Here is a 10,665-nt window from a genome sequence, read left to right as displayed (position 1 = left end):
CAAATATTTCAGGTGATTTGTGAAAGTGTTTTGCATTTCCTGTAAAATATTACGAACAAAAATACATGTGCATAAAATCGAGAAAAGGTGAGCTCCCATTGTTAACTGTGTTTCACTTGTGCAGGAGGAGAGTACTGCCGCATGGCGCTGCGCTACTTTGAGCGCACCTGGACTCTGCAGAGGCAGCGCCGTGCAAATGAGCTCCAGGAAGTGAAGTCTCTGACAGCAGGAGAGCCGCTCTATCATGAAGCTGTGCAGGTAACGAGAAAAACTCTAAGGGGTGTTAAACATGGAAGTCTCACAAAAAGCTTTAAGCCAACCACAGTAAGCTCACCCCCACAGACTGACACCCCTGCATGTCTACATCTAGGGCCAAAAGTAATCAAAGAAACTACAAAATGAGATCGCAAACGTCTACCAGAAGCCATACTTGTAGTACAGTATTTCATGTTAGATTTCGAGAATGTCACATTTTACATTTTTTTCATTAAGTACTGTATATGGAAAACTACAAAGCGATACAATTCAATATGTTAACGTAACATTTTTCAACAGGTTTCATTCAACTTTATGAAGCAAAATTAGTTAATTCTATTGGGTGATGCAAAACTTTTGGCCACAGCTATACATAGCAGCTTGTTACCGATGCAATATTTACACACAGCCAGCATTACTAAACATGAGGCAATGGCCAAGTGTAATTATCATCTAATGGAACATTAAAGTTATCAGTTATCTGTACAGTTTTAGAATTAACACAGGCTGTGAGCTCAGTGGTGGCGGGTCCAACTGTATATAGGCGGCAAGTAATTGATCTTTAGTAACAAAATGTCCTGTGCTTGAACTGAACCAAGGCATATTAAATGTATCCCATTGAATTGTGGTGCAGGTTTCATCCAGGGCTGTAGCACAATTGAATTCCTACAATTACACATTTAAAGTATAACTGCATGCCAGAAGGTATATTTTATAGGGTTTGGGGTTGTTGCTGTTTAATAACTGAATGGCTATCTGTCCTTTGATTGGGTGAAACAACCTTGAGCCTTGTAAAATTTCCAATACATTCAATGGGGTAACTTGTGAGGGGTTGGAAGTGGTGGCTGGGGGAGTGTAGAGTTGCTGGTTTGATCATGCATTAATATGAGTTGCCTAAGCCTCAATGCCTGCTGGATCATTACAATATAATTCTCGAACCCACCTACTGAACATTTTACCCATTACACTTCAAAATAGTACTGCCGATACCACGCCTAATCTAATTCTAGCAGGGTGTCATGGCCATACTGGACAGTTTTTAATACTAAATTGTGACTAGAATATTTTTAACTTTACATTTCCTCTCTAGATACAAACGGCCCACAAAGACCTTTCTTTAAACAAAAATAATCATATTTTGAACCCTTTTGTTGTTTTGCTTAATTCAGGGTGATGGAGACAGACACTTGTGGAAAAACATGCCAACTACCCTGCAGAGCACCAGAAGCGTTCTTGAGAGGATTCTCGATAGCAACAGCACTAGGAAGATTGTTGCAGAGAAACCAGACTTTTGTGAGTATAACAGAGACTAGGCAAATCCTCTCTGAAGCTAATAGCTATTTAGGGGCCTGGTTACTGTGCCTATCCATGATGATGGAACAATGATTGTAGATGGTGTTATATCTGTTATGAACCACTCACACAATGATATTTATTGGAATACAAAAGAGAGCACAGAACCCTGGGTTTATAGAGAATAGCATTGTATCAAGGCTGCTGTCTTTTCATAGTGCACAGAATCCTACCTATTATAAAAGCAATACATTTAAAAGATATTACCCAGAAGTGGGGTATTGCCTTTGAAAGATCATCCTTGTAACAGTTTATCAAATCTTCCTCATTAGCACTATCAAATCACCCCTAGAGGTCATTAGTACATATCCCTCAGAGTCTAAACTGATTTACAAAAACGATATGTGATGGTACAGGAGCTTCTAGCTGACTCCACTCCTTTATTTGTTTATATATGCGTTGGTGGCACAACTTGGTACTCATTATATTTTTGGGAGGATTGTGTAGCACATGGATACTGTAGTTAAAAAAACACCTATTTATCATATTCTCTAACTAGGTTTGAAAAGCGCATTGTTAGAAACGGAAGTCTCCTCAGATGCCGACAGCACAAGTTCTGATGACACATACTATACCTGCATTGAGGTAGTGAATTTCAATTCTTGTTGTGTACCAACAAAGTCATTTCATGTGGTTTAAGAACACTGCAATCTAAACCAAGTGTGTAAGCACAGGAACACAAGGAAATGACACACAAGCCATTGCTCATGAGTGTAACATTGTTTAAAGACAGTAGAGTATATGAAAGTAGTAAGGGCATAAGGTTAGAGGTTAGAAAATCACTCAAATATGAAAATTCCATGCTAGATCTCTCAACACTTTCATGGCACACTGACAATCGTTTGATTTGCCAAGAAAAAATAAAAAAAATGTATGTCTTCGGTCTATCAGCTTTTCCTGAAAACATACTAGGGCTGATTTTCCACTGTGGTCAAATTACATTTACTTTGGAGGGGGCAACATACCTGTGATCCACCCATATGAGTAATTTAGACCACAAACTTTGAGTTCCACTCAAAGCATTGTGTTAAAGAACCTAGAATGCAAACCAAATGTAAGAGCTTTGCTTTATATTTTAGTATGCAGATGAAAGAGGAGATGAAATGATAGACAAAGATAATTCTCCAGATGGTATCCAGCAGCTGAGGTAATTACAGTATATCCTTTTGCAAGTTATAACCAATGGAAAACAATGCACATTATATCCTTGTGGCGAAGTGGCTGCTGATTAAGAACAGGTGCAGAGGTGATGCAGTGCAGAAATAATCACAAGTGAAAACTGTAATCCAATTTGGAAATGTTATTTTTATTGTTAACACAAATCCTGGTCTGACAAACAAACAATAATCCTCTGGCAATACACCCCTGGTGTAAAGCTTGGCAGGAAAACGATAATAATGATTTGTAAGCAAAACAAATAATAACGTGTTGTCCGCTCTCACAATACTACTAACACAAATCACCAGTCCGTGTGTGGTGATAACAAACAACAGTGACTGTGGCGTTGTTGTTCCAGGTAGTGTTGGCCCAAGGCAACAGCTCCGGAGACGTGTTAGCCGTCTAGTGAATTCACAAACAAAAGACAATTACTAACAGTGCTACAAACAAACAAAACACTCGCAAATACTTTTTTTAACATTCTGTTGGGAACTCTCCCGGTCCTTCCAGTCTGTGCTTCTCTGACCCAAGCGAAGGAAAAGATCTACGATTCTCCGGCCCCTTTATGCCATTCCGCATGACCCCTTGGTAAACGACTGCAGCTGCCTTTACTGTCTGCAGCTGCTACCTCGTTTACCTTCTGGGTCAATACGTTCCTGCAACAGAGTCTCGCCTTCTTCCAGGCTGACCGACTTCCCGACCCAGGAAATGAACTGTCAGGCCAGCCCGTCCAAAGCCTTTCCCTTTTGCTGCTTAGCTCCCTCACAGGTCGGGAGGGAGATTTACAACCAAAACTCATTATATTTCTGTCACAATCCTACACACAGGAGATATTTCTTGTTATACACCAGAGTAGGTATTGTGGATTGAGGACAGCCGAATAACCCACAAACCCCTTTGCAATAATATATTTAATAGCTTTTAAATAAAGAAGAGTGAATGATAGCCCTTAATGCCTCATCTCTATACACTTTCTCTTGTTCTAAACTGAAGTGACATCACTTTCTCTTCCTCCTGCAGACTCTTTTATTTAAAATGCCAGGGAGATAAAGATATGTCAGACAAAATCTACAAAATACGTCAAGCGTTTGAGGTACAGTTTATTTTACAGTGAAATAGCCAAAATATACATAGCTTTCCTTGACAGCGGCAGAACTCATCATCACATATCTATTTTATGTTTTAGCTCTTGTTCACGGATTCAGAAGTCAGGCGTTTTGTGAGAGAGGCTGGGAAGATTATTTTAGGAGGGTTAGTTACTTTGGGAAAAAAGGTAATTGATGCTAGTATACAGAAGAAAAGTATGTGTGTGTAAGACTATATTTCAGATTTGTTTTTTAAAATATGAAAAAATATTCCCACAAAATGTCCAATTTCAGAACATGCCAACAGCAATTAGTGTAGCTGATTGATTCTAATAATCAACACTCTTCTCTGATGCCCTTATGTAGAAGCCTACAAACTTTTTCAACTATTATGACCAGCTGACTGAATTTCTTGAAGACCCCTCAAACTGGGATACAATTAGAAGAGAATTATCAGCAGCAGGGGTGAGTATATCTTGATCTTAACCAGCATTTCTGTGTCCATCACAAGTATTCTGTTTACAGTATATAACACGTGCAATGTATGGAAAATAATGTTTAAACCTAAATTAAACAGCTGAATTCAGAGAACTACTTTCCTTAGATCAAACTCCTTATCTGCTTAGCAACGCAGTCTGATTTGGAAGCGGGATTCACCTGCTCATTTTGCCATTGAATTTCAATTAACAAAAGAGATTCCAAAATGAGATCTCTCAGCTTGTTCTTTGTGTTTTCTTGTACTTTTTTTTTAACCACCTTGACCATATGAAAACCAGCCAATAAAATGTGTGAGTTAGACACAAAAAGCAAACAAACATTTCTTAGACTTCTCTATATCCACTTGTTTTTCAGATGAAAAATTTTACGTTCTATGATATTTTCTTTGACTTTATTGCACTGAATGTGATTGCGGACACTGAGAATGTACCAACAGCTGTGAAGCAGCCATTGCAAAACCGTTGGATTTCTGTATCGATGAAGAAAACTGTAAGTCTGTTTTGTCATAGGCACCATATGAATCATAGGTAACAGACAGTGCTATTTGTGTTCTACATTCTATGAGAAGACAAGTGCAAGTGAAATGGCATATTTGAACACTTTATCTAATGCAATACATACAGCAGAAGTACAGTCGAGGTATATCCTGTAATTCAAAGATTGCACTAAATTAACTTTTTCCATTAAGTAAACAAGGATTTTACTGTACTGTACCCATGGGACATGTGCGTATTCACAAAACATACTGTATTATAAAGTTAAAGACGAAAAATCACATGGCTTGGTGCCAGACTGCACAGCCAAATTTCCATTTATTTTATGAAGGCAATTACAAATCATGCCGTTTTTCCAGAATAGGTTCTGGATTTGGTCAGGACACATTATGCTGAATTATACAGTATGTAGGTTTGTAAAAGGGCTGGATTAGACAGGTTTTACTGCATAATTTAATTCCTAGGACGAGGTAATATGGGGCCATATTTTCTACAATGCTCTATTGATAAGACATGACTTATTTAATTTAGTTAGATCAAAAAATAATCATGAGAGTATAAGAGAGCTGAGTGGATACAATCCAAAACAGGGTCTAGGTTATTATTCGAGCACAAGGTATTAGGAATCTACCTGCACCTAGGCATACATAGGGGGTCAGGTGGGATTCTATTTTCTGTAACACAGGAAGTGAATGTGCAGAGGAAACCAACCATCCACTTTACAGTGTGCTAGCAGGATTGTGACAGGCTGACCTGGGTAAGGAGACTCAGTCAGGATGTGCAGGGAAAATAAAAGACTTTTAATTAAACAAAATACACAAAACAAAAGGCACAATGGCCAACCAAAAAGACAAACACAAAAACAGGCTCTAAACAAACTATACCAAAAATAACCACTCACTCTCTCATACAGATCTTCTCACTCTCACAAACACTCACCAACTAACATACCCAACCACTCCCTTTTATACAGGTGCCTGGGCTAATTGGGCAATTCGCACCTCATTAGCCCAGGCACATTCCTCACACAAACTCACTGAACCACACCCCAAACTCACTCTAAACAATACAAAAAACACCAAACCACCACAAAATAGGCTGCACCCCATCACAAGGATATATATAAAAAAATACTTTTTAAAGCAAAAGTGAAAAAAGTGACAAATAAAATGGGTTTCTTTGAGGGGGGGGGGGGAGGGTGTTTTATTTTTTGCATTCAAATCTTATGCACTCTTTCTTTCACAGACTGTTATGTTTTACACCTGGTCACGGATAAAGACCAAGCGGGCATACATGGTGGTAAGAAAATGACTGAATTGTTGATTTAATGCATACTGTACATACAGGCATACCTTGCTTGATTGTTGATATTTGTGGAGACGGGATTGGTCTCACACTCAAAAAAACTATTTTATATTCTTTAAGATACGAGCACCAGTGTTGTGTAGCAAAATCTTCTTACATTTTATTTACTTAAAACATAACGTGTCTTCATCAGGTATAGCTATACAACGATTGCTTTCTGATTGGAAAACAGCTTTGGAGTATATATAATAACAATTAATCCAATAACATTGTTTAATTATTGGATTAAGGATGAAACCTTGGATCCATTCTCATCGTAAATTGTATTACCCTAGCTGAAACGTTAATCTATTTGAACTTTTGATTGGAGTCTCACTTGAGAATCCTTTTTGTAAATGTCTGTCCACAGATCTAGAAAGTATAGTACTTACATGTAGTACACATGTATGACTGTAAACTGTAGTACACGTTTGACTGTATTGCTTTCCGTCTCTCCCCAAGGAGCCCAAGGGTTTCTTCTACCATTTATATGAGGTTTATGATTACACGCACCCTGAGATTATGTGGGCAGCTTTTGGACCAGAAAGCAAAACAAAGGATTTTTTTTTCATACTGAAGGTATGCAGAGCAGCTTTGTGTTGGGGCTTTGATTCATGGGCATTTTAAATAACCTTTTTTCAAATGTATTTCCATTATTTAATAATAGCTACATTTGTTGTCTGCCATGTTTTGCTCAGACATTTTCAATGCACTTTCCAGTGTTATCATGATCATAACTTTGAACCTATCCTACTTATGAAAAGAGGTCTTCATAGTCAAGTCAGTGAATTGGATTAAGCTATCCATGCCAAAATCTCACCAACAATGTTATACAACCAGTAGGAAACTACTCAGAAAGGTAATCTGATTGCTTCTACCTAAACTCAAGTTGTTTCTTGCTAACATTACCAATGCAAATTGTCAAGTCTTTCCATGCCTACTGTGGACTTGCAAAATGGAAATCAAGGTTAGCGATAATTAGGGGCATATCAAGTGTGCATGAGTCTAGGTTTTTATACAAGCATAAGAGATGTTTTCACAGTCAGAGAAATTGGATCCAGTTTCTTTGAAGCAACTTTGACCGTGAAAACAAACCTCCAAAGTCAATCTCTTTTGAAGAACTCTGAACATGCTAAAACTCATACAATTTCTTTTAAGAGAGGTCACTGAAACATCACATTTTAGTTCCCTGTGATTGGTTGGTAGGCTTGCAGTGACACATTCAGCTTGTTCTTGGCATGCTGGGTACCATTTCAATAAATCAAATGCTTATTTGTATAATTTATGTTACAGGGGTACAAGAAGCAGTGTGGAGTAGTGGTTAGTGCTCTGGACTCTTGACCGGAGGGTTGTGGGTTCATTCCCAGGTGGGGACACTGCTGCTGTACACTTGAGCAAGGTACTTTACCTAGATTGCTCCAGTAAAAACCCAACTGTATAAATGGGTAACTGTATGTAAAAAAAAAAGTGATATCTTGTAACAGTTGTAAGTCGCCCTGGATAAGGGTGTCTGCTAAATAAATAAATAATAATAATAATAATAATACAAGAAGCTTGCCCAATGTAACACACAAACATGATCTTTACACCTAGATTGTAGTAAAAATAAAATGCCAACAAACAGGCTTTTTGTCAAATCTACATTTTATGATGTGACGTATCTGTAACTACTGTAGAAGGAATATTAAACGTGAACATTTTTTCTGTCTATTGTCTAATGTTTTCTGACTGATATTGGTATATTTTAATCAAGTTAATTGAGTTATTTTCTTAATAAACATTTGTTTGAGTGTTACTTTGAACACTCTTTTTGTACCACTAAAGCACAGAATGACTCATACAGTAAAATTTGTGGTAGTTCATAATATTCCATTACATATAACTGTTGTTGTTGTTCTTCTTCTTATTATTTATTTCTTAGCAGACACCCTTATCCAGGGCGACTTACAATTGTTACAAGATATTACATTATTTTTACATACAATTACCCATTTATACAGTTGGGTTTTTACTGGAGCAATCTAGGTAAAGTACCTTGCTCAAGAGTACAGCAGCAGTGTCCCCCACCTGGGAATGAACCCACGACCCTCCGGTCAGGAGTCCAGAGCCCTAACCACTACTCCACACCTTACCCAACATTGGGTAATTTTGCCTTCTCCATTTTTTTTTCTTTTAGGGGCAAATCATTTATTTTATGAAGGACATGTTCAGCTTTAAGAGCCACCAGTTTGATACCCCAGATTTGCTGGCTAAGGAAATCTTTGAAAATCTGGAACATCGAGTGAAGCTTCTGAGTTTCTACCTAGATGAAGAGCGCAAGACATAAAATGACCAACTCTTCATTTTTTAAACAGACTTTAAAGTCCCTTATCAGTGAAAAGGACAAATAAATATCTATAAAATATAAAACAGCACTATAAAAATATTTGTGATAACACTCTTAACATTGATGATAATGACTTTACTAATTTAGCAGCCTAAATGTGAATGGTATTTTATAGTCAACACAGGTTTCGAAAGAGTGGATTTTTAAATGTTAATTTATTCTATTTATGTACGACACTAATCAACCATGCTAAATATCATTTGGACCTTGTATTCCACAAACCTGCCCAAAAGCATTTTAGTTTCCAAAAATCTACATTCAGATAGTTTGATATAGGAACTCCAAATGATCTGTTTTACATCTTACAGGTTTTTACACACCTGCTTCTTAAGCATTGCTATTTTGAATCTCCTGATACTGGGATTAGATCCAAACACCTGTTGCTCTAATTTATATTTCAATTTTAGTTGTTTTTTCGCCAGATGACAATTGTAGTACCAAGTCATGAAATGTTGTATGTAGGCATTCTTTGGTTAAAAAATAAAAATGTTAAGGCCAGGAAGCTGAATATATTTAAGCTTGACTCTCAAGACACAAAGGGAGGTAGTTGTTGAACTTGTTAAACAAGTTACCTTTTAAAAGCCACGCAGTGCTGAAATGTGATGCACACTGACCAGTGGTTGAAGTACCACACAACAATCCTAGGGTTCAGATTTAAAATGCAACCTGGTACAGAGCTCATATTGAAGTCCAAGGTTGAGTCCAAGAACTATTTAAAATTAATTTTAAAATAAATTAAAAACAACGTAAGACTACTTACAAGCCCCTAAATTATAAGACTGATTAATGTATTTCTGGCTTGGTAGCTTTATTAGCTGTGTTTATTATGTAAAAGTGCAGTACTAATGATAATTTTATTTAGAGCTTTGAGAATCTAGCCCACTGTGTATTTTTGATGAATGGTCAACATATGCATTGCTCTGAAAGACACTGAAGGGAATATTCAGAATTAAATGACTGATCAGTATCAGGGTGTGTTAGTTTACATTTACCTGCGCAACACTTGTACCCATGACGGGTTATCTGTCGTAGCAGTGTACTGTAACTGCTTCGCTTGAAAGGTGAGGACCGAAAATGGATCATTGGCAGAAGAAGGGATAGAGGCAGACAATTTAAGACAAGTGGATGTTTAATTACGGTGTCTACAGTATTTGCATTATGTATATGGATAAAGTTTAAATCTGCATAACAAATTATTAGGGTAATAAATAGAACCCTGGCTTATATTTGTGGTGAAAGAGCAAGTCTCATATACAAAGTGATCCATAATTTGCACAGTAGGCTGTGAGTGCTGAAGAACTGTAGACATCCACCCTCTTAACCTGAACAACCCTCAGGTGCCCAAGCGGTGCGTCACAGGCTTGGTTTAGATGCAGGTCGGAAACTTCAAATTCTCTCTCCATTGTAATGAGAATATGACATAGCACGCACATACCAAGCACATTCCTCACATTATACAAAGGGCATGGTCAAATCATGGTTCAGCTAAAAAAGGTTGGTAAATCACATTCTCATGCTAAAAAGCTACGCAAATTGACTAAAAACAAGTTTTATACAATAACACAAACCAAATTAATGAACCTTCCCCATCTCAGTTCTGAAATCAAAATCTGATATTATTCATTCATTATCTGTTTAGTGTATTTAATTATCGGCTGCCATTCTACACAGGCAGACGGTCAGTAAGACAGTTGGCAGTATCATTCAATCCAGCCATCAGTCTGTGCATACAGGTTTAATATCCTCTGCAGTTGGTGCATCTTCTCCCAAGTTAACAACCTGTGCAGGAATTTTTACTATTTACTTAAAAACAGTTCTCAAAAATTAAACGTAAAATAATTATACTTTTATTAAATGTCTGTACTACATTGTGTTAGGCCACATCACTATATATATATATATATATATATATATATATATATATATATATATACACCTATTCTAACTACTACTAGTAAAATGTGATTACAATGAGTAAACTAAAAATCAGTTTCACACGGAGGGTATGCGTGGACTAGAAGTTGATGATAATATAATCTGTATTTATATTTTGTCAGACGTGCAAAATAAGAAAATAAACTAACCTCAACTG

At 37.0% G+C, this 10,665-nt stretch overlaps 1 protein-coding gene across 1 annotated transcript; it reads left to right on the top strand.

The window, feature by feature from the left end:
- Positions 1-4,223: 4,223 nt before the first annotated feature.
- LOC117415947 (mitoguardin 1-like) lies at positions 4,224-9,395 on the top strand. Its single transcript, XM_034026911.3, has 5 exons — positions 4,224-4,316; positions 4,704-4,838; positions 6,089-6,142; positions 6,650-6,766; positions 8,364-9,395. The coding sequence occupies exons 2-5, from the start codon at positions 4,704-4,706 to the stop codon at positions 8,511-8,513; spliced, it is 456 nt and encodes a 151-aa protein (XP_033882802.3). The 5' UTR covers positions 4,224-4,316; the 3' UTR covers positions 8,514-9,395.
- The last annotated feature ends 1,270 nt before the right edge of the window (positions 9,396-10,665 follow it).

This window comes from Acipenser ruthenus, chromosome 7 (assembly GCF_902713425.1).
Source record: "Acipenser ruthenus chromosome 7, fAciRut3.2 maternal haplotype, whole genome shotgun sequence".
NCBI lineage: Eukaryota > Metazoa > Chordata > Actinopteri > Acipenseriformes > Acipenseridae > Acipenser > Acipenser ruthenus.
The sequence above is the reverse complement of the archived record's forward strand: the minus strand, read 5'-3'. Positions and strand labels throughout refer to the sequence as shown.

Bases quoted from the DNA above. Each gene is read 5' to 3' on its own strand.
- LOC117415947 (XM_034026911.3), top strand. From the start codon at position 4,704: ATGAAAAATTTTACGTTCTATGATATTTTCTTTGACTTTATTGCACTG. The intron at 4,839-6,088 runs GTAAGTCTGTTT...TTTCTTTCACAG, and splicing joins CTGTATCGATGAAGAAAACT to ACTGTTATGTTTTACACCTG. The intron at 6,767-8,363 runs GTATGCAGAGCA...TTTTTCTTTTAG, and splicing joins ATTTTTTTTTCATACTGAAG to GGGCAAATCATTTATTTTAT.